Genomic DNA, 24,021 nt, shown 5'->3' on the forward strand with positions numbered 1-24,021 from the left:
ATTTACATGAGTCGCTTTATTACTTGTTTGAAGCATGCTGTCCTCACGGCCCATGGAGCTGGAAGGAACTTTCAGGAAGAAATACCAGACATCATCCTCCCCCCCAGCTGTTAGTTTTACCTCCTGGCACTGCTCATGGCAGAGGCACCAGCGATCTGGCTCTCGGGACTCTGCAGACCCCAGGATTTAAGGGCAGCAAGTCAAGGATCTTCAAGCTTGTAGTTTCAGCCTAGCCAAAGCAAGCTGGAGCAGGAGCTACACAAAATTTGCCTCAACGTGAGGCAGCAGAGTGAGCGCTATGAACAGAGAGCAGCGGTACAGCTGCAGCTTCCAGGCAGGAGGGAGCAGAGGGAATTCCTGTCTTCCACCCCTCTCCCCTTGCACCTGCCCCAATACACCTCAAGGGAAGACAGTGCCTACCAGGCTCTTGAGTGAGTAGGGTTCAGCTCCACAGGGAGAGATGAAGGTTCTTCAGGAGCAGGAGACCGGTTTCTTCTGAACTGGATTGCATCAAGCCAGCACATCCCTCTTTAAGAGGAGGCATTTTGGTCATCTTTTATGGTTTTGCCTCCACTGCACCGTGCATAGCTGCTGCGCAGGGAGAACCAGTGTCACTCTAAAAGCAAAGATCCTCCCCCGTGTCAGAGTAGACAAGAAAGCAGCTTACTGAGATTTCCAGATGAGCAGCTTCATATGCTGATGCACCAAATAAAAATGTCAGCGCCAGCCCTACTGCTACATTTAACCATCTCTTCACATGCCAAAGGACTAGCTGCTGGTTTTAAAGGCTTCGCCAGTCTGCCTGAGAGAAAAGGTGTTTTCAGGCCAGAGGTAACTTCATTGATCCACACCTGATGCAGTTCTGGTGAGTCATGACTCAAAGTACAGCTAGAGAAGCCTTTTTGCTTCTCTCTTGATCCTTCCCGACTGGTCGGTGCTCTCAGCTCTTACTGAGTGCACAGAGACAGACATTTTACATGTGGAACTGCAACTTTTGGTTTAAACATTTCCCTATGACTGTGTAACGAGCATCTATGCTCACTGGAATGTTACAGCAACATAATGGAATTTATTTAGCAGAGCTGAATAGTTTTAAGCTATAAAAAAAGAGCCTAAAAGATGCAAGCAAACTCTCAAATCACAGCAGCCCTATGGCATCAAAGATTCCAGGGGAGATGCGAGTGCTGGTCTCATCCTGCAGGCTCCTTTCCGTTCCTAGCCAAGACAGTGACCAGGAACAGGAACTGTTTCTCATCAAGACTTTGCCTGAGTTGACACCTGGGACAAGAAAAGGAAGGAGTCATTAAATCAAGTACAAGTGTTATGTCCTTGAGGTGTCCTGGCTGTGGGAAAAGAGGTTGTGTTGTTTCTGTTTAACAATTGACATGTAGAGACAACTCCCTTTGTCTCCGGACTGCGAGGACAGCTAACCAGTGCCCCGAGGGTATTGCACCTCAGCATGCAATTCTTCCTTGGAGCTGTCCGCTAACAGTACCAAACAGCTAGGCTCGCCGGTGAAGCAGCGGAGACCCACATCTTTCCTTGTTCCTCCAGCCACACTTGCCATTGACTGCCTTGCAGCCGTGAGCTGATGGAGGCAGGTTTAGCACACCTCCCTGCCTGACCATGAGCAAGGACAGAAGCAAAGCTCCCCCGTTTTCCGTAGCTGTATACAGAGCCAGAATTCATTCTCCCTTCAGCGGCAGTTCTGCCAAGACTGCCACTGGGCCAGACAGAGCCTTCCTTCTCAGATAACCTGCTTGGGTGAAAAGAAATGCTTTCCCTCTGTCCCCCAGCTGATTTCAGAAATAACTTGGTTGAAGGAGACAACAAGAGGTGGCAAGCTTCACCTGAGTCCTCATTTTGCCGGTGCACATTGAATTTGGGCTCAGGCTAAATCCTCTAAGTGACCAAGCCAGGAGAGAGCCTTGCTCCCTCTCCCCATGCTAGCTTGAGAGAGCAAGTAGCAGTGACGATTTGTGTGCAAGGTGCAACTCCCAACACAGTGATGACGATCTATTACGCATTATCTTATGTAGGTAGCTACTGACTAGGTAGTTATGTCATGCACCTCTCTGCTCTGTAAGAGGAATCAAGTCCTCCTGAACTCATACAAAGGGCCCTTGCTAGAACTTAGCTGTGCTCTCTACAGGGGTTGAGCATCAAAGGAGAAAGCACGAGTCATATTTCCAGTGGTTAGATGAGGCCTTACCACTGTTAGTTGTCCATTTTTGGCTTTAAAGACCTGAGGCTCCTGCCCAACGGTAAACACCATTGTCCCTTCCTTCCCAGAGCCAATGCGAAACTGAAGACTGCAAATACAGACAGAATTACTCATTAGATGCTTTCCTCGCAATAGGCTTTACTCTAAGCCCCCCTTATTTCTGTTCCCTTGGCAAATCTTGTTAGATTAGAAGATCAGAGCCCTCCAGCTTAGGTAAATTTCCTAAACAATTGCATTATACCACACAAGCCAGAAGGGTTTGATGAATGGAGTATGCTTGCCCAGTCTGGGCATTTGAATTTTCCTGGTGCAATTAAGCACTAGAAGATAAGCAGATCTGACCTGGAGAAAACCACTGAACACACAGAATCTAATTACAATTGAAATGCAAAGGCCAGAGAGAAAAGCTGGAGCAGAAGTACAGGTTTCATATGCCAGTTTCAATTCATGTAGAGATTTGAGAGACAGACTGCATCCCCCTGCCATTAGCTTGGTGGCGTGACTGAAAATGTTCCTGTGCTCAGCAATCACATTTCAGGGCCTCCTCAATCTTTTAGGGAGAGGAGCATTTACCCTGAAGTGACCCACAGGCTCAGCTCAGCAGGCTTTCCTCAGAGCTGGTGCTAATGAGATCCGTTGTGAAACCACTAAACCCACAACCTCATGCCCAGGTCACATCAGCAGAAGCCTGAAAAACGTGTTTATAGGTGACTGTACTTTAAAAACAAGTTTGGGTTTTAAGCAGATGGATTGTGGGCAGGTCTTAGAGCAGAGCAGCACACCTAGCAAGGTGCAACCACAGCCATCATGGAAGCAAACCTCATTAGCGTGGGAAATAGGTTGTAATGATTTTTAATATATTTTCTCGTTCCTGTGCATCCCATCTTGTTTCCCCTGTGCCTATGAAAGGAAGCCATGAAAACAACTGTGCCACTGCACGACAGCCCTCTAATCATTTTAGGGCACTGTCTGCTGGGGTGATGTTAGTAGTTTTGACTTATGTAGTCCAGGCCTAGAAGTTTTTGAAGCAGGTTCTTCCATAAAATACAGCCTGCACAATACTACCCATTCAACTTCCTTCCTTACCTTCCCTGCACAACTTTAACAAGGTTTTGTTTATTGGCCAGCATGCAGAGTTTAGTGATCATCTCAAAGATATGCTCACACTGAAGTATCACATCTCCCTGGAAACAAAAGAGAGGCAGAGAGTCACCTGGCGTCACCCCAGCACGTAAGCCACGCAGCAGTTGTGCATTCAGAGAAACTCCTTCCTAATGCCAGAGGAGAGATTGCTGTGCAGAAGGGACCGACAACTACACAGCAATTAAAAGAGTCGTGTACAAGTTTGGTCTGTTAAACATCCTTTCCAGGGACTATTAAGGATTTATAGTGACTTTGGCTCTAAAAAAAGGAAAGTGAAAGCTTTCATGGTGAGACAGTGAGAATGTAGAGATCTAGCTGATTACAAGAATTACTAAACATCAGTACTTGTGTAATCCCAGTATTTCATAGGAAAGTATTAGAACTGTCAGCTACAAGACCTTACTTCTAACCACAAGCTCACAGTAGCTACATTTCAGTTTTCTACCTTCTGTTTGTTGTCCTCAGGAACATGAATGACTGCAATCCCATCGCTCAGGTTACTGGTGGAAATACCTTCAAAAGAAATCCAAGAATTAGAGGAAAAACTACCAAAGACAGTTCCACAACACCATTATCATCTTCCCAGTTTTCAAAATACCTTCTGAAGATCACTTTCTCTGTCATCCACTTGTCCATAACACATTTCCAACAGTGGTTATTTAAACACAGTGCATTAGTCATTTGCTCCATACCTTTCCATGCTACCTTTGTTTTGGTAAGGGAGGAGGGAGAAAGTATATATTCTACCCCTGGACTGTAGTTCAGACAATGGCAGGATTAAAAAAATACCTACAAAGTGGGGTAGGAAAGCTTTTTTTTTTAATCCACTCTTTCAGCAGAAAGCGATGTCCTCCCGCATTTAAGTATTTCAGAGAACTGTGTCCTCTTACTCATGATTTATACTTCAAGGAACTGCACACTGACACACAGAGCCTTTATCCATCCCCCAGGAAAAAGCATTCTCAGGTAGATCATTGCTTCAAATATCTTTGAAAGACCAAGTTTCAGAAGTTCATCTTTCCACCCCCAGGGTCACTGGCAGAAAGGGAAGCCCCACGCTGACCTCCACCATTACCTTTCAGAGTGGCGTAGTCTATTTTCTGCTTGATCTTGGCCATTTCCACCACATATGCTGAGGACTGGGTCAGAACAAGTAGTCGGTCTCGTGCTTTGAACCCATTCCTGTCATATTTTATCACGGGGGTCACATACTGAAAACAACGAGTTGGTATCAGCATTTCTCACTACGGCAGGGTCCTGTGCTGGAAGCAGTTCAGCAAGGAGCAGCACCGCACTGCAGAGCTGCGGATCCCAGCTCACGACAGCTGCTGCCAACCTCTGCTTATAATCATCTGGTTTTTTTATACTTGGAAATTCAGATGGCAGAATCACGCTTTGAGAAAGATGGTTTACCTGTGCCCTCTATGCCATAACCATGGAAGTGCAGTGCATACACCTGCACTTCTCCTGCCCATTACAGCCCAAGTAGGGTTAATGATGCTTTTTAGGATTTTATTAAAAGCAATCTTAAGTATTTTTTTTGTCTAGGTGAATTTTGAGACCTGTCTCCAATTTAGAAGCAAGGAAATAGTCGCTACACTGCTATTCAGCAGCCTGCCCTGCCACATAGGCATGGCTGCAAGAGCATCAGACATCATGAATCACCCAGTCTGCATGACCAGCCAGCTCCAGACTCCAACACAGCTGGTTCAAGGGCTGCTGAGCTCCAGCTGTCCTTCCCTTACCTTGATCTTCTCACCTTGGATGAGCTGCAGTACTTTGGGGTTTATATCATTCTCTTCTGAGGAGCAAACCAGAAAGACAAACTGAATGTAGGCGACAGACGGCCACCACTCCCACCAGCAAGACACTCGAGAGCTGCATTAATTGTCTTCATCCCTTTAGTCCTTGTCCCCTTGGTACACTCCCTTCTAAACTGAGGGTGTTCACTTCCAGCTACTCCTGAACCCGTTTCAGTGATTCTTCCTGCCTGACAAGTAATTCACACTGGGAGTTACTAGCTGTTCTTGGTTCGGGCCCTGGCACAGAAGGACTTCTGCTGAGCACCACTCAGAGCATTTTTCCTTCTGCACAGTGCTCCAGCCGAAGCTCTATAGGAGCTTCCAGTAACACCCCCAGCATCTCACCCACCCACCATCGCTACCACACCCTACCCAGTCTCCCAGATCCCTCGCCCTGCCATTGCGCTACTGGGGCTTTCTTCTCATGCCTTTTATATGCTTAATACCGACTACATGGATTCCCAAGATTCACATCTCTCCCTCCCAGCAGCTCCAGTCCTTGGGACTGGATCCCCACAGCCAGCGATGCTGTACTGCAACATCCACACTCACCCTCCCTGCTCTATCCAGAACAGTGAGGGTGGGTCCCGATCCATCCCAGCCCACAGGGAATTTTACTTGGGTTTGTAGCTGTCTGTCCCAAGAGGGATTCCAGGCACCCCCAGCTTGAGAGCAGAGTCTGGCAGTTTAATTGGTTTAGCATCACTAGACATGACAGAGGAAGGGAACTGAAGTGGTAGGGCCCAAGCACAGCAGGTGATGCTGCCTCTGTCAGATGGGAATTTCTCTTAGAAACTGAGTCTGTTTTGTCAAACAGAATTTTCCTGAGCAAGGAGCACGTGGCTGAGTCTTTCAGGGGTTTGTTGTGTACTCACTTAGTCGGGTGTCCATGAAAGGCTGGTTTATGCTCTGCAGGTAGCCCTCCTTCTTCCCTCTGAAAACAGCACTTGCTACCACTTTTTGCTGTAACTGTTTTGAGAAGGAACAGCCTTCTTAGAGTTTTTCCCCTCTTAGAGTTTTTCCATCAGTAACATCAGCAGTTATAACGTAGGCATCGTTACTGCACAATATCATCCTTTTACTCGTGCAGTATCTACCCAACTCATGCTGCGTTTCTTTCAACATCTTTAGGTTATTCCTGTGTTACACCAAATAAAGGGGTAGGAGAGGCTAAACAGTCCTACGGATCTTTTCTTATTTATAGATCTATCCTAATTATGGCATTAAAACTGCACTTATAGGATTGAGACCCATGCACCTGTAGGAGCACAGGCTCAGGAACATTTGTTCAGCAGCAAAAGCAGTGGTGTGTCAGAAGGTGCAGTCTGTGTTTAGGACAGTTCACAGAAAGCAGATATCACACACACGGTGTGTTTTAACTCGCACATTTACATTCCACATATTAGTTACCTGCACTTTCTTCTCAGCAGTAAAACCTCGGCAGTATTTCCTTACTAGGTTCCTAATGCAGATTTTCTGTAGCATCTCAGACATCTACATGAAGACAAAAAGAAAAAAGTAGTGAAGTTGTGCAAACAACTCCTGCTGCAGTCCTAACAAATACTTGCCTGGTGCAAGCTGTTTTTAACATTTAGTCACAACTGATTGTAGCTCCCCCAGCCCAGAGACCCACCTAGAGCTTTGCTACCAGAGAAGGGTTAATGCCCAGCAGCAGCTGACAAACACAGAACACCAAGCGTCCGAGTCATTACACATGTTACTAAAAGCAGCAAACCTCATCTGTCACCCCCAGACGAGACTGCGGCACCACACATGCAGCATACCATTAGCCTTGCTCTTCACCTTACCTTCTGTCCGAGCTTTCTAATTTACTGGGCCCACCTCACCCACTGAGCACTGGCCACAGCCGGCATGAGTGATCTGCTCTGGACACGAGCCAGGCTACGGGCAGGATCAGAGGGGCCATACCAAATGTCAGCAGCTGTTTCTAAATGAGAGTTCTGCCGGTAGCAATTAGAGTTTGTCCGATTCATGCACTGAGGCTGCCTGTCCTGCCAAAGCCCAAACAAGATGAAAGGTTTCAAGTCTACCTGTGCTGCAAGCTTAAAACAAATCGTGGGATTAATTTTGTCTTTAATAGGGTTCATGAGTTCACTTTTCTGTCAGTGCATCTTCCTTTCTATTCCTTAAAACAAGAGCACCAAGCTACCTCCTTTTCCCTTGGGAACTTAAACAGCAGCACCATTCCTCCCAGTCCCACCCTCCCCCAAATACAGAGGATCTCAGGGTCTTCCAAAGGCTCTGCCATCATGCCTGAACAGAGGACAAGCCAGCAAGAGGCCACTGCTCTTTTCCTACAAGAAGTGTGCACACCCGTGACCACAGAACAGAAGCCATCTTCACCTCTCCCGAAGCCTGCAGCAATCCTCACCTCTTCCAGGATGGAAGGAGGTTGAAGCCAGCTCTTGTCCAAGACATTTTTTGGAACGTGGTCTCTGAGCTTCATCAAATAGTTGTACTGCACAAGCTGCACAAATTCAATGTTCTCCGGACAAAGGGGTTTCTTCCGATTGATGAAGCCATTTATGAATCTACAGAAAATATCCAAACCAGAATTTACACATTACATTCAGAAATCAGTGGAAGTGAAAGGCGAGTCACAGAAGGCACACAACAGGCTAACGGATCATTGATGTTAACTGAGGTACACTGTCACCTGTGTTACAGCAATGGAAATCTTAAGCTTTGTAATATTCCAAACATTAACTTTTTTTTCCAAGTTTTGTTGACCAAAATACAGTGCTTTGGAGTTAAAAAGGAAGATCAGCACTACTTTTGATGCAGTATTCAGGAGCTGGGTTTAAAGGAGTGGAGAGGGAAGACCATATATGAAGAGAACAGACAGGCTTGTGAAGGATTGGTTTGGAGATCCCTTGTACCAACATAAACTAGCAGAGCAACAGAAATTGGTGCAAGTCAGAATTCCTGAAGAGGTGACAGGCATTTCTGATCAACTCCATCTGGCAACTGTCCTCCTAACTACAATGACAGCTTAGAAATGGGTGTGAAGGAGATGGTTTTGACTCACTCCGTCAGTACTCTGGACTCATTGTCCAGAGACCATCACCAGGCTGTGACCCACAACCCTCCCCACGACCACCACAGCGACAGTTACTTCCTGATTATCTGAACCGCCCACGTCCTCCTCTTGGCCTCCTTCCGTGCCAGCGCTCCCCGCCAACAAGCCTCCAGCTTGATAGCTGCAAGAATTAATCAGGTCCTTGTATTAGTATCAGAGGTCCTGTGCCATACTATTCTTTAAATTCACATAGCAGAAGTTATAACTGGCTCTTTTGCAGCTCTTCCCACCAGCTGATCTTTAGATTAAGAAGGTTAGAACGTTTTCTTCTCTGTAATAACTGATCTGGCTCTACCTGCACTGTAGAGCTCAACGTCAAGGCAGTGATGTACTGTACACAGCAAGCAGCTCATCGCAGAAAGCTAGCCTTTGAGCCTGCAGCATTATTTATCAGCCTGTCCACTGTCATAAGAGGGTTTGTTTCCCTAGCAGTTAATGAGCAATTCCCTCGGTACCCCAGAACATCCCCGCATGCACACCAGAGGGTGCTGCCGCTGCACAGAGCTGCTCGCACAGCTGATGCCTGGGTGAGGCCAAGAGCTAAAAAGAACCGAAGGGACCTCTGTGAATGCTCTTCATACAGCTGTCACCTGCATCTGACCCCAACACCCACAGCCCTGCAGGGAAGCTGTGAGTGCTATCTGCAGCAACATGGATTCGTGACCTCCCAAAGCTACATGTCCTACTGGAAAGCATAGCCCTAAGAAGAGAGTCCTCGATTCCAGAGCCCATACCTGCTTCTCTCTTCCTCTTGTACTCTCTCTTTCCAAGGCATCCTTTATATTTGGCCTGTAGTCTTGAAACTGGCAAAAAAAAAAAGCCAAGACATTGCTCGCATCTACAGGATCAGAGCATTCAGGAGCTGTGCTCCCAGCAGACACCACATGCCAAGACACAGGAGGGTCTGCACAATCACTGAGGAACAAAGGCGGTGCAACACTAACAGGACCAAAAGTGGCCTAAATGTGCCTTTAGGCAGCCCCATGCATTTATGCATTTCAAGCAGGTACAAACAGGTAACACTAGGATGAGACAGGTGGATTCCCAATCCCAGGGGAAAGGTACTTAGTGCACCTAGACAGGGACCAACAGTTACTAGTAGGACCGAGGAGCTCTAAAGGAGATATGTATCTAGAACACAAGCAATGTAGCTAGTGATTTCTCCCCACCCTGGAAGACGACTACTAAGCTTTCCTTGGACTCTCCAGAGCTATGCAGACCAGGGGTCTCAGCTCTCACCATGGTGCATCTGCCGCATGAACCTGGAGCCCTGAGACATAGTTCACCCAGGCTCTGCTTCTTAGTCTATGTATAAAGGGAACTGGAAGCATACCTAACAGGTGTTTTCTGAATTCAAATGCATCTTCAGTAGCAAACAGAGTCTTTGGGAACCGAATGAATATTTTGGTTCTGAAAGAGAGACCATGAACAACTTATTCACAGTGAGGCATCGTTTCAGCTGCCCTGACCAGGCTCAGAGTCCTCCAACTAGCTGTAATACTGACAAGTTACATCTCCCTCTATAACACTGTTCATTTGTCCAGCTGGCACATCCTGAAAGGGTGCCAAGGACTTGGCAAAGGGTGGCAGGGAGAGGGAAGGAAGCAAGACACCAGTTACTGCACAAGGTCCCAGGTGCCCTGGAAGGTGCAGCGTGGAGACCTCTGCCTTTACACCACTTGTAATTCTCAAAGCTGGGATTCCTGCAGGTTTCCCAGGAGCTGTGGAGCTCAGGATAAGCAGCTGAAACCCAGTGAAAACAGGTTTCCGTGTCTTAACCATTATCCTAGACATTAATTCATGGATTCTGATAGCCACAAGTTGAAGGTGACATTAAAGAGCCCTGCCTTGCCCCACGCCTCGTCTTTAGCAGGGGGGACAAGGTTGTGGTTCAGGACTGGTTGCAAAAGGCAGTTAAAGAACCCAAGCCTAAGAGAGGCAAGTTGCCTCTGGCTGCCCAAGCACAAAGGGAGACGTGGAGCCGAAGCAAGGCAGCCCATCCCCCCTAACCCAGAGATGGAGGAAACTCAGCTGGATTCAAGCTTCTATGGAAACAGGAAGGTAAAAATAGAGAGGAAACTTATGAATCTGGGCTTTTTCTGTCTCCTTGCTCCTATGCATTGTATATCTTTGGGGAGAGGTTACTTTGGCCTGTTTTAAAGAAGTCACTAGTCAGAAGCTGTCAGGTTTGCAGACCCAGGCAGGTCTGTCCAGTTCACACTATCAGGCAACAGCCAAGCTAAAGGAATCTGTTCACACCACTACATCTTGCAGCTCTCCAGGAAAGGCCACATAGTGGCTTGCAGTCAGACAATTCAGAGGATCAAATATGGCAAGCACCATGCAGCTGAGCAGCAGAGATCACAGCCAGAGAAAGGAAATTTACCTTCCTAATTTGTATTCCTCAGGCTTGTAACCAATATGCTTGATGAGCCTCTCCACACCCTCAGCTGCAGGCCCATGCCAATGTGGCCAGGTAGCTGGACAGAGAGATTTATACCTGAAACATCAGCAAGACATCAACACAAATGACTTGATGTTGAGGAACCCCTTCCCAAAACTCTCCTCCCCAAATTCCTACTGCTTTATTCAAGGCAGAAGATGCCAAAGCAGATCAAAATGGATACAGACAAAAGACACACACAAAGGTTATCTTCAGTGCAGGAGAGTGTCTGCCAACACCTCCACATCTCCTATCACTAGGACTTGACATTTAAACAAACCTTGCTCTGAAGCCTTCATAGGAGAGCAGGTTTACCTGGCTAGAGAGCAAACAGTTCCACTCACCTTTGCAAGAAGAGTTCATATTTCCGCCGATATGCGAATCCAGCTCGTCTCACCCTCAAGTGCTCCATCAGACCCAGGTATTTCACCTGATGTCGGATCAGATAATCATCAAACTTCCCTGTAGCAAGAACACACATTCACTGGTAAATACTGTCTGTGGAAGCTCACTCACTTGTCCATGTGTTGGGACAAATAACGAAGGAATCAAATCCACAGTTACGCAAGGTGATGACTTTGCTGCTAGCTTAACTAAGATTTTTTTATATATATATACACATACACACACACACGCAGAGAGTGTGCATATATATGCTATACCTAGCTACAAGCTAAAGTCTCCCTCACTTCATTCCTTTATCTCAACTGTGTCTTCAGCCCAATGCCTTACCAGGCTCCTTGTTCTCATTTGGTTTAATGCATCGGACATAAGAAGGCTCCTTGGACATCAGGATTTCTATAAGACTCGTCAGACTGTTTTTGAACTGGGTTGCAACCTAAGACGACATTGAAAGAACTTTCTTAGCTTTGAAACTCAAGCACTGCAGTAATTGAAATCAACTCATTCCCTGCACTCATCTTAAAACCGTAAGTAAAAGGCTGACACATGCATTAGTACCGCAAAGCTTTTGAAGCATAGTTAATCATAAGTTACCTGGACAGAGTGCTTGGCTGGAATATTTGAACTCCTGTCATACAGCTGGACACGCAAGGTAGCCCTTCAGAAACTAACTACTGTTGGATGCTAGGCACAGGGCTTGTTTTAGAAGGATGCATTAATAACATTAAGGTATGTCACATTGCTTGCTGCTGTCTCAGCAACATCACTGCTCAACTACCAGGAAGCTAGCAGAGGTGTAACACCAGCAAAAAAAATTCCACCAAATTCACGTCTAAGGACTGGATCAGTGGTTAAATCAAGACTTGGGAAGTTGAGTTTATGTTAAAAGTTAAGACTAAAGATGAAACTCACAGTCTCTGGTCTCCTCCTGTTGTCTAGTTCTGACAGTAAAAAGCAGTCTCTAATGATGCCATTTTTAGAGTTGCACAGCACCTGAAACAGGGTAAGTGAAAAGCTGCCTTATTTAGCAGGGGTGCTGTTCCTGCTGTGATGATTCTAAACTTGAGCAGCACAGCTGTAAGGACATGCATGCAAGTGCCTAAGGAACATCACTAAGTAGAAATATATGTTCTTGTTTGCTACAGAGATCAAATAAGTCTTCTGCAAAACATCTCTGCTTTGAGCAAGGTAGCTTGCATCCCTTTTTTGTTCTTACCTCTTTCAGGTTTCTGTACAGGAGATCATTATTCTTCTCCAGAAATCCTGAAGAAAAAAGGAGAAGGTTTAATTCTTTTTGGAGGCTACACACTTTAACACAAAGTCTGGAAATTTATATCATCAAAATTCACACTGCATTCATGTTTGACCATCAAGTAACAATACTTTCAGAGGGCAGTTATTTTGTAATTCATCTTCATGTCAAGTTATCATCATCTACCACATTGGCTTAAAGCCTCGGGTAACTTCTAGACTGGCACTTTGTTCACACTCACCAACAGCACAGTAAGTGACTTCTCCTGCGTAGTGAAGGAGGCGGAAATCCACCCAGTCAATCGATTTCCGTGTTTTCTGGTCTGCAAGCTTGCGACTGCAGGAAAAAAACCACCAAGAGAAAAAGCAGCAAATAGGCTTCCTCAGCTTGTAGAAAGTCACCTGCACAAAAAGCAGCTGTAGGAGAGCTGGGAGTCTATTTAATGTCTGTTCTATCAACATGGTTCTGACTATACAGTTATGGCCCATAATCAGATGATTATCTACCCGTCCATTCGGAACAGCTAACAGCAAAATTCAGTGCTGGAGAATGGGAGTCAGCTACCAGAAACTCCTCAATATCTGCAACCTATCCATTGCCATTTGGCAATGATCACCCTTTCCAGAAGTATTAAGATTTCCTCCTATAACATTCATTTAAATACATTCTCATTGCCTACATGAGAAAGATCACCAGCTTCCTCAATTTCAAAGTGAAACCAGGGGGAAAGATTGTTTGAGATATTTTGCCCTAGAAGAGGAACCCAAATACAAAGGAGGAATCAAAGTTTTCAAGAATAGCAGGAAAATTTTAGAAAGCAAGGACTCCTGGGGGAGAGGGAGGGAAGAAAAGAGAAAAAAAATAAGAGCAACTTAACAGTTTAAGTTTCAGCTTTGTAAGCAGTCACTAACAGCGGAGTTGTGTGTCACAACAGCACATTAGTATATCAAAATTTTCTTCCAAGAGTATCACCAAGTACAGATCCCATTTAAGTAGCTCTAGCACTTCTATTTAAAGCTTTTAATCAGGCAGAACAGTATTAAGGCACATTGTGGTGACAAGGAAGTTGGCTACAAGTTTTCCACTTGGCTGTGATGAATTTCAGAGATGTAGAAACAGTGACAATTCAGCAGCGTGATTCTGAATTGATGACTTGTCAAAGCCCTTCACAAGGCTTCTGCTGGGAACTGCCAGAACAGCCCAGCGCCAACACGTTCATCTGCCACCAAAACTGAATCCAAAAATACTACAAATTGAGTACTAACCAAAACGCCACTCATCTGGGAGATCTGAGCAGCAGCGCGTTTCTTCCTTCTTTGTACCTAAAGTTCACACATACCCAGATAGACTCTTGAAAAATATTTATGTACCCCCTCACAGCCTGGGGCATTAGGCTCCTCTTCACAATATCTTCAGCTTTCCCTGGAGTCAGTGGGGAACAAAGCCATCTATGGCCAAAGCCATCTAACCTTCATGGGCCAAAGCCATCTAGATTTAGCCCTAATTTTAGTGTGGAATGAAACCAGACTCAAAGATCAGCATCACACTAGTAAAGAGACAGGAATCCCCACTGCCACCTCCCCAGTCCCCGAGGCCATACTCTACCAGCGTAGCACATTACAACATTAGACAGTGGGCGGGCTGCTTGACTTTCTTTGGTACAAAGCAAAAAAAAATTTGCAAAGCAAATTTTTGGTGCAAAGCAAAAAGCAAAAATTGTTCCCTCCCCAATACTCTGTTATGGGTAAGAGATGGGAAGAGTTTCCTCTGTGATAGGATACAGAGCGTAAATGCGTACGTCACGAAGTGGGCATGATCTCCTACTTTCTCTTCCAGCTTTTCCAAGAAGCTTAAATCAGTCGCTTCACCAGGTCGTAAGCATTCTTCATCCTGAAACAGCAGGCACCAGATCAAACGCTGCTCTGAACAGACTACCTCCTCCTTGCTAATATTTAGTACAACTTTGTTATGCAAAACCAAAAGAGCTTGGTTACAATTTGAGATGAGCTCTATTTTATACAAGCAATTTCCTAGTTAAATGTAGAGCTTTGTTTATCTGTTTTCAGTAGAACTGTCAAGATAAATCAAGCTAAGCCAAATCTGCCTTCTTCCAAATTTGGCAATGCCCTGCCTCATCCTTTATTATTTGTAGTTCATTTAAACAAAAATGAACCTGAAGGACTCTTGGACTGGATGAATCACAGAGTTGGAGGGGGAAGACAAGCTTACAGATTACCCTTTTCTAGCCCAAGAACGCAACTCTTTCTGCTCCCCCAGTTGTACTATGCGTAGAAAAGTCCTGCTTGAAAGAGCAATCCATTGCAATGTGAAGCTAACGCTGAGCTTCAGCAGCACCTTCTCTGGATTACGATGTACTAATCCTCTATCTTCTGTGCAGAGGTGATAAAAATTCTCAGCTATGTGGACATGTCAGAGGTGGTGGCAAGGGACAACTCAAGTTCAAGTTCGGCTACAAGCCTCTACAGGAAGATTACTAGATTTCTTACTAATTAGGGTTTGCATGCAAGGAAGTATCATCGTGGTAGTTAGCTTGTGTGCTCAGACTCCTCCCCACGGAACTGCACACTTATTAAAACAAAAAGCATTACACAGCACTGCAGAACAAGCTCCTCGTTAAAGGCTCTGGAGAGAGCTGCCTTCAGTCTCTCCCATTTCTCCTGCCATCCCTATGAAGGCACAAAGAGGATCTTCAGATCAGTATTTTAGGAGCAGTAACAACAAAAGGGCAAGGAAACAAGAGGAAGACCTACAGCTCAGGAGAAGGTACGCAGCTCTCCGGTCTCCCTCCTAGCTGAGCCCTTCTGAGGCATCAGACATCAAGACTAGCAAGTCATGCAAGCAGATAGAATTGTCCTCTTTGATGTTTGCAAGAGCTTGGATGTCTGGCTTCAGGTGGCTATGGAGAAGCACTACTGGTGTTCTGTGGTCTCCCTAATCGTACTCAGAAGCAGCCTGGGTCCCATCCCTGTCGCTGACCATAGCCAGCCAGGTTGCTGCAGGTACCTTCCTTCTATGTATCAGTGACTCCAGGCAAAAAGTGGAGAGAATGGCCTAGGTCTACGTCTTCTCAAGCACGCAGAGTTGCTGTGGAAGCAGCATACCACCTTTAAAACAGTTCTCTAGCAAGCAGATCCTCTACCTTAATCTTCTGGGTCTTTGTTTACAAGGTCTATTTGTTTAGATTCTGAATAATGCAGACCCATCACATAATTAGAGGAAAAAATACTATTATGGACCACTGCAATAGGGCACAGGCATGCATTTTAATTTAAGTAGCACAAACTCTGTTCTTACCAGAATGGAGATTATTCCTTTATGCTTCTGCTCAACCAGGTCACAGATGATCTTGTTGTTAAAATATGGAATTGGTTCCCACTGGAAATAAGAGGAAAAAAGGAAGAAGAGTTTTGGAGGAAGGTCTTTTCCTTGCTTTTTTTTTTTTTTTTTTTAAGTTCTTTGGAGCCAGGTTCCAATCCCAGTAAAGATCAGTTTTGTAAATTAGGACCAACCAAGCTGCTGGAGAAACAATGACAGCACATTGATCCACCATCCCACACTACAGTCTTCCTGCTTTCAGCAGCCCTGACCATCCTCCTCTTATTCTCTGCATTAACACGCTCCATCCAGTGTCTTGCACCGTTGAAGCTCCTTCATTTCTACAGAGACATTGTCACTGCTGACCTTTCGAGTTTTGGGAAATGTCCTACTCCTTTCTTAGATGATGTAAATTAAGTCTAGGCTAAATTATACTGAAAAAAAGGGTCACAGAATGAGACCTGTGGCTATCTCGTAATTCCCACATGAACAATGCAAACTAAAAAAAGAAAAAAAGCAGGATGTCTTCTTCATTGATGATCAAAAGCATTCAGTGTAATGGCAAGTCAAAGAAAAAGAGGGAGGGGGGGAAATAAGTTACCTCTATTCCTTCCAGTTCATATTCCTCCTGCTCTGCTTTCAAGGTCATTTCAATCAACAGCTGCTGGAGCTTCTCATTGCAGTAGTTAATGCAGAACTGCTCAAAACTTCAGAGTAGTTAAATGAGCATTAGTTTTTATTTATTTCATGAACAGTTTTACTTCTCCCACCACGACCTAATGTTTTCCAACCAGACAGCCCACTTCTATACAGACCCAACCCATACATTCCTCCCACACTGTTGCACCAATGGCTCAAATCCAGGCAAGCAGTCCAAGCTAAAGCTTTCACCAGGGGGTTCACCTAACCCACTGCACTCAGATTTTGCAGTCACCTGTGGCTTGCCTTGCTGGGATAAGAGTACACAATAAGCCATGTAGGACTTCAGCACATGCCCCCAACCAGCATGAGGCATTACCCCATGCCTCAGGAGCTGTTGTTACCTGTTTGTGTCCAGCACTTCAAAGCCATAGATATCCAGCAGGCCAATAACTGTTTTCCGAGTTGAATCCTGTTAAAGACACCATTGCTCTAATTGCTGCTTCAGCTGATGCTTCTTCCCGCATGTTTTGTGTTGCTTTCTTCACCTAAATTTTAAACTTTCTCTTTCAGGGCTTTGTATCACATGCCAACAGAGTAGCCACTTTAAAGCAGGTAATGAACTGCTGAAACTATTTAACATACCACCTTTCACACCTAACTAAACAGCTTTCTAGCTCAGCGCTGTGGGATGCCCCTACATCAGTTACCAATATCCAAGATATTTGGTGATGAGTGCTGCAGGGCCTCACTGCAGAAACCCTGCTCAGCGTGTTAGGAGCACTCAGTGTCTAGGAGGACACTAGACAAGAAACCAACCTTGTTGGCTAGTGAGCCATTAATTTTGTTGACTAGCCAAGTGAAAGTTCGTCCGTAAATTGCCTTTGCTACTGCATCCCGAGCGTAGAATGCCAGATCCACATTCAATGGGCTTAGGACCTAAAAATAAAGATATGCTGGAGATGATAAACACCACAGATGATCAGAGCAAGCTTCTGCAAAACCAGTTCACACCTGTGGCTTGGAGAACCAGCCATGTTGTTGTATACCACAGCACAGCGCTCAGCCTATCTGAGCTGTAGCTGCCTACAGCTTTACTCACCATCAATGTTACTTCAGCCTGGTATACAGCCACGTGCCAGCAGGATTGTGATACTATGTTTTGGAGAATACTACTTCTCCCCACTTGTCTAAGTTATTCTGACTTCCTTTTAGTTTTATTTTATTAAACTTGGTACCAAATGCTCAAAGAACAGTTTTTACCGGTGCTTTTCTTTGTTTTTGCGGCCTGGTTTCCCAGGAAGCACTCCAGGGACTGAACAAAAGGAAGTTATTTGGCTCAAACACAGAGCTGCCTGCAAGTCTCTGTTTCTAGCTTTTTTTAACAGTTACTACCTCGTTCAGCAGTAAAACTCCAATACTGGGAATATGTTTTAGTTTAACGTCTCGGGCTAGAAGAGGAAGGTAACACGGAGGAGAGAGACAGCCAGAGTGATCAGTTTTTACTGTAACACTGCTAAGAACAGAGCTCCTCCTCTGTCACCACCACTAGCTGGGGTGACTCCCAGCTGCCTGGGGTTACACAGGACTACGCAATACCTCTTCGGATCTGGCTTCGATCTTCCGATGGGTGAGAGCTTCCTGCAGAATGGACAAGTGCACACCCAGTAGCTGCAGAGAAAGAAATACTTCCACTCAGAGTATGGCCAGCAGGAGACCGCTTAAACAAGCAATATAGTGTGATCAGTAGGGCATAACCCCCCAGTCCACTCCCATTCATTTCAGGGGGATGCCAGCCTTGGTAAATCTCAGGTATACTCACCTTTGAGCAACAATAAGCAAGGAAGTTTGAGAGGTGTGCTACAGAGAAAAGGGGCCCTACAGTTCAAGATAATTTATAACAAGAGCAATCCTTCTGCTTTTGGGAACAGATGTTTTTGTCCTTAAGAGGAGAACACAGCAAGGTTAAGGCTTTCTTCATAGCACTTGTAATACTGACACTATCGCAAAAGAGATACCTTTGAAATCCATTTGATCTGCGTGCCATCGCGAATGATGGCATGCCCATTGCTGTCTTCCTCAAACTGAATGTTCCCAAGGTGGAGCACACTAGCAACAATTCCAAAGAGATGCTAGTGACAAGAGATAGACATCATTAGAAAACAGGTTCCTACAGCTCCGTGGGATGGTACTAATCTTTGCTACGCATGCTAAAACAGAACATTGGCTAGGCTGAAGGAGGCGAGTCAGACAACCTGCTTCAGAGATATGCTACCACCAGTTGCCATCGTGCTGTACAAAGGGAGAGCGCTCTTCACCCACCCACTCCCCTCAATCCCCCCCAAATGATGTCCTGTTCCATCCTTAACACCTCTCCCAAGCAAAACTGCTTCCATCACTTTTAAGGGAAGACAGCAGTGCACTCCTTACTTAAATTCCCTTTGGTAGGCTCAGTCCCTTTTAACATGCATACCTCTATATCTTTTTCAGTAAAGTCAATGATAGTAAAAGCTTTGCGGACTATTTTCCAGTCATTCTTGTCGTTAATAGAAAACACTTTGGCACATCGACCCTATACAGTAAAAGAAAGATGAATTAGTACAATTAATTGGCAAAGCAATTTTATTATCAGCAACAAACATAGCATACTACTGGGCATACTACTTTCATTTCCAGTTTCCTCAGCCTGTATAGATGCAGCCTGCAACTAGCTAGCAAGTTTATTTCACTCCTGTTAATACTGAAAGTGGCTCATTTGATCAAATCTTTCAGCTTATACTTAGAGCTTCAGATAACTTAGAGCATTGAGCTTGGATAGTGATTACCATAAAATTGCTAAGTCTTGTGAAGAAATTGAGCTTACAGCCATCTTCCATTTTTATACTAATAATACCTTCTGCCCAAGTATTCTTCACTACCAAGGAAGAAAGGAAACAGACTGCTACCACAAAGTGAGCTGTATACTGCATAACCATACCTATGGACCTCTATAATATGAGGTCCATAAATCCCAAGAAACTCATTTTATAGCAGGTCCTGACACAGGGGCATTAGAAGTGATGCCTTTATACAAAGCGTAACTTGCAGACAGATACTACTCTGCTGTTTAGTACCTCAGACCACTCTTCTCAATGAATCAAGAGTGTCTTGACCATACCAGAGGGGGCAGGGTCATTGAAGGGTTTGGTGACATCTGCTTGAGAGTGTTTACGTTCTCACAGCAGCAGTACAGATGGCAGCAGTAAGCCATTCCGCACACGCAGAACATGGGGAATACACAGTTGAGACACCTGGTGAAAGTGACTTTTTTTCCAAAAACTGATGACCTTGCTGTCACTGCGTCATGTTGCCCAAAAGTTTTTTTCCTGTCCCCACAACTATATCAGCTGATCCAATAAGTGGTTTATAAGGGATAATATCTCTTATCACATGCATCCTTAGGCCATAACAGCTGGAACAGTTCCTGCTACAAAAGCACCCAGGGTAGAACGGTGTCCGACAACCCCAGAGCAAATATGTTTGCAACCAACCCGCCTGTGAGTTTCACTATAATGTGACACACAGCCGGTTCTCTTAGCAGTTCAGCAGTGCACTTAGTAAGTGAGGAAAGCTGCATTTGCAATCCCTGCAGTTCCAGATGTAAGATACAGAGAGAGACATAAGCTCTCACTGACCTGGATGAGATAAGCATACTTTTGGGGATTGCGCTCCAGCCCAAGCCAGCAAAGAAGATCCTTGTCTCCACCCTCCAATAACTGGTAGAAAATATGGAAATTCCTTTCTCCATGGTTTTGATGGACAACTCTGGATTTCTCAATTAGGTAACTGAGGATGTGCCCTCCTACTGGAGCTCCCTGGCAGAACAAAGCAGTCAGATCAACACCAACAGATATAAATAACATCATTGTGCTGGTTGTTCCTCCACACCTAGGAACAAGGAGCAGTGTCAGGAGAAGCACGTTTCTGCCATTACTTATCTGCCATCTCGCGTTTAAGAGTTAGCATCCAACAACAGTACAAACTGTATCTAAAGAGTTTGCTGTCCTTCTGGTGTAACCTGTGCTTTACAACAATCTGTATTAGCTTTCCACGGAGCATTGGCAGTATTGCCAGTAATGTAGGAAGCTTTCAGGATGTATAACTAGTCACCTTACTCGCAAAATGCAAGACCTGTAAAAATAGGGTCAGAAATCTGCAGTGTAAGTAGATCTTAATAAATCCTGTGCTGCCTGGTGAGAGTCCAAGAGGTTCACTGATACAGCTTGTTTTAATAGTGGTCCATTAAGTTTGTTCTTACCTTAAAATCAAATTGGATATCCATGTATTTCCCAAATCTACTCGAGTTGTCATTACGCAGAGTTTTTGCATTTCCAAAAGCCTATGGATAAACAGATAAATTAAGTAATTTCTCATCTTGCTGAGAACCTGACACCCATGATAGGACAAAGATTTGCTGCATCAGCTGAGTCCTACTACTGAATTTAGTGGGATTAAAGAAATGCCAACTAATGTATTTCCGTAGCTTTAATGCGGAATTCAGCTAAGCAAATTATCGCTCTTTCTTGTATGAGCTATAACTGAAGCCACAAGGAACTGTTGTATGGTGTACAGTTTCCTGGTACTCCCAGGTTTCAGCTATCCTCCACTATAAAACCCAAGTTTAAATTTCTAAACATTAAGTGATATTAAATCCCAAGCATTCTTTCAGAGGTTGTGCTGCCAAGAGGCCGAGTGTATGTTATTATTTATAACATGCAGATGCAAAATCATGTAAAACAGGAGGCCATTCCTGGGTGCAGGTGTGTAGACTTGCAGGAAAATCTTGTGGAGTGAGGCCATCTACTCCAACTCTTCTGTATTTTGTACCGTTATTTAGTTTTTACCTCCAGAACAGGATTGGACAGTAGCAGACGATCACGGACGATCTGCAGCTGCTCTGTAGTTGGACAGGTTACTGCATAATACTGTAAGATCTTCTTGGATGCTTCTGTCTTCCCAGCTCCGCTCTCCCCAGAGATGAGGATGAAATGGTTGTTGTACTCACTGCACATCACCCGGTAGGCATTGTCAGCTATGGCATATCTGAACAAGGATCACAAGAAATATTCAGAGGAGAAGCATCTGTTCGAAATGGCAACAGGAGGCAGAGTATCAAAGGCTTTTCAGAAGTACTTACTCCTCATCTAACATTAGAAGTATTGGACATGATGGGAAAGCACAGCTCAAAACATGAGACTGACTTGAGGTCTCATAGTAAAAACCCAGCCTGTATTTGAGGGACAGATAGGGCTTGTTCTTTTTCCCCCACTGTTGCTGTAGGATTTATACAGGTTGCATGTATTGCTGGTGAATACAGTTTATACACAGCAGGGACTCCCTCTTCCAAAGCAGAGGAGCCAGTTTTGATTCCACTAAAGGGAAGATCTCAACTCCTGCTGATAGAGACAGATACAAAGATAACCAATAGTGGAGCTTTCACCAATACGCCACTTAAGTAGGTTTTTCTTTTCCTTCCTTAGCAAACCACCCAACAACTTCCGACCATCAAAAAAATTCCAGCTCAGAGTTCAGAAGTTCAGGTTTCTTCCCCTCCTGGGAAGTCCAAGTGGAGGCTGTGCGTGAGCGCTGTGCTAGTCCTGCGGTTGCCTGCACTGACATGGGACCTCAGAGGACAAGGCAAGATGACTGGAGTGTTTTGGACAACTGAGAAGACGCTGACTTGCATGTGGACACAGTCAGGCAGTGGTCTGACTACACCACGTGTAATGAGGAGGACAGACAGCACTGGTCTGGACAGTGATCTTCAAGATAACTCTTCCCCTACAGTTTCCCCAACATCACTTCTGCAACCCTTTTGATCCCCTTTTATTCTCACAGTCAGCTAGAAGACAGAGACAAATACATCCTTACCTACAGGAAGATAAGAATATCAGCATTCACCAGACCTAGTGACTGAGGATACACATCCTTGTTGCTAGTACGCAGCATTACAGAGAAAACCCAATTTATTGATATAAACTGAAATCCTAAGGGTTCTACTTACAGATGTGGTGGCAGTTCAAAAAAGTTTACCCCTCGATAAAGCTGCATCTGTGTCACAGTGTAGATATCCAGCTCTTTGTAAGGGTTGACAGATACAAGAAGAGTACCAATATATGTCTGCAGGGAGAAAAGAACACATACAGGTGGGAAGCCTGTTCCATCACTACAGTGACAGCTCCTGAAAGGAGTCAGGTACATCAGGACATTATGCAATGACAACTGGAAAAGATAGTACAGAAATTGTTATGAGAGGAGGAGGAAAACCCACACAAAGCACCCCTCCACAGGCATCACTATTTCAAAGCCAATACCAACTTCTTCCAAAACCTACCCAGTTGAGAGTGGAGTTGAACAATAACAGCAAGCTTAGAACCTTACACGTTTCGTATACAAGGTCTTGATATCTCATGATGCTTATGGGATTTTTTTCCTAAAGTTAACATAATAATGCATTTACTATCACAGCTCTGTTTCACAAAAATCTCTGCAAATGACAAATAACTAATGCTATGAAGGAGAGCCAAGTAGGATGACTATTCCATAGATAGCTGTTCAACAGAAAATTCCTTCTTGACAGTGAAAGGTGATCAAATAACACATTTCAGGACACATCACATTTTCCCTTATTTGTATACATTTTCAGTACATCAAAATGCTCTGTTTACCTTCTTTTCAAGTCTTTCCATTAGTGTTATACAAATATCAGTCCTCATTTGACAAAGGACATGTTTAGATACTACTTGCCACCGCTGTAAGCCAATGTATAACCTTGGGGCTGCTGAGAAAATGGACACAGCTGTGAAGTCATCTTAGTTTGCTCCATGAAGTACTCAGCACTTCTCATACAAGTCAGATATCACACTCAGCACTACCTTGCCTTCAAAGGTAGCATTTCACTTCCCTATTCTCTTGTTATCTACTGCATGTTGTTTGAATCTTTGTAAGGCAACTCAGAGCAGGCTGAAACGGTATTATTTTCATTAGCTAAAGTAGACAGACTACTACTGGGCGATCACTCTGCTGGGTACTGCTAACATCTAGCAATGTGTCTCGAAGCACAATGAAACCAAAGCTGGGAGAGTATTCTCCGTATTGGTAGCACCTCCTGCCCCTGCAGTTTTAGTTTGCATCCCATCTAGATGGGCAACAATTTTTTAATATACATACACACATACATATATACATACACACACATATATACCACACTTAGAGCCATTTCACCTGCTATAGGTTACATGAATCCACAGCACTTACATAGATGAGGTTCTCTTGGTATCGCTTGCGAAGGTTGTTCAGGAAAGCAGTCTCACTGGTGTGGGAGTCCAGAAGCACAAAGTCCTGCACCCCGACTCTGTCCCGGGCTATCAGAGCCCCTTCCATGTTTGCGTCAGTGTTATCTTCCACTTCTTTCTACAACACAAAGGCTGTATGAAACAGATTTAGGAGAGAGCAGACAGGGACCCTAAGGGTCAGCTAAGTCCTTCCCCATACCCCAGGGCCAAATCAACCTTGCACAGATAATGCCAAGAGATTATTACCCAAGCTGTTATTAACACCTTCCCCAAAGATGGCAATTTCATATCATGTGTTTGCACTCCAAATTCTTTACATCAAGATGTCTGAGACTCATTCCTGTGA

General features: G+C 44.7%; 1 protein-coding gene across 1 annotated transcript in view; it reads right to left on the minus strand.

Annotated features, from left to right (window-relative positions):
- MYO1H (myosin IH) overlaps nt 1-24,021 on the minus strand; it is a 35,742-nt gene continuing 11,721 nt past the window's right edge. Inside the window, exons 3-33 of the mRNA XM_009334394.1 lie at nt 23,638-23,793; nt 22,385-22,500; nt 21,225-21,423; nt 20,639-20,719; nt 20,016-20,195; nt 18,815-18,913; nt 18,360-18,473; nt 17,941-18,012; nt 17,161-17,280; nt 16,746-16,813; nt 16,304-16,409; nt 15,682-15,762; nt 14,165-14,256; nt 12,608-12,702; nt 12,331-12,377; nt 12,027-12,107; nt 11,445-11,550; nt 11,057-11,174; nt 10,656-10,769; nt 9,603-9,679; nt 9,004-9,072; nt 8,306-8,390; nt 7,562-7,721; nt 6,580-6,663; nt 6,045-6,138; nt 5,113-5,168; nt 4,443-4,578; nt 3,813-3,880; nt 3,311-3,408; nt 2,213-2,312; nt 1-1,278 (exon numbers count right to left, since the gene is read on the minus strand). Of these exons, the coding sequence (XP_009332669.1) occupies nt 1,255-1,278; nt 2,213-2,312; nt 3,311-3,408; nt 3,813-3,880; nt 4,443-4,578; nt 5,113-5,168; nt 6,045-6,138; nt 6,580-6,663; nt 7,562-7,721; nt 8,306-8,390; nt 9,004-9,072; nt 9,603-9,679; nt 10,656-10,769; nt 11,057-11,174; nt 11,445-11,550; nt 12,027-12,107; nt 12,331-12,377; nt 12,608-12,702; nt 14,165-14,256; nt 15,682-15,762; nt 16,304-16,409; nt 16,746-16,813; nt 17,161-17,280; nt 17,941-18,012; nt 18,360-18,473; nt 18,815-18,913; nt 20,016-20,195; nt 20,639-20,719; nt 21,225-21,423; nt 22,385-22,500; nt 23,638-23,793 (3,096 nt within the window). The 3' untranslated portion in view covers nt 1-1,254. The remainder of the gene's footprint in view (nt 1,279-2,212; nt 2,313-3,310; nt 3,409-3,812; nt 3,881-4,442; nt 4,579-5,112; nt 5,169-6,044; nt 6,139-6,579; nt 6,664-7,561; nt 7,722-8,305; nt 8,391-9,003; nt 9,073-9,602; nt 9,680-10,655; nt 10,770-11,056; nt 11,175-11,444; nt 11,551-12,026; nt 12,108-12,330; nt 12,378-12,607; nt 12,703-14,164; nt 14,257-15,681; nt 15,763-16,303; nt 16,410-16,745; nt 16,814-17,160; nt 17,281-17,940; nt 18,013-18,359; nt 18,474-18,814; nt 18,914-20,015; nt 20,196-20,638; nt 20,720-21,224; nt 21,424-22,384; nt 22,501-23,637; nt 23,794-24,021) is intronic.

Source organism: Pygoscelis adeliae, unplaced genomic scaffold, assembly GCF_000699105.1.
Source record: "Pygoscelis adeliae isolate BGI_AS28 unplaced genomic scaffold, ASM69910v1 Scaffold262, whole genome shotgun sequence".
Classification (NCBI taxonomy): Eukaryota; Metazoa; Chordata; class Aves; order Sphenisciformes; family Spheniscidae; genus Pygoscelis; species Pygoscelis adeliae.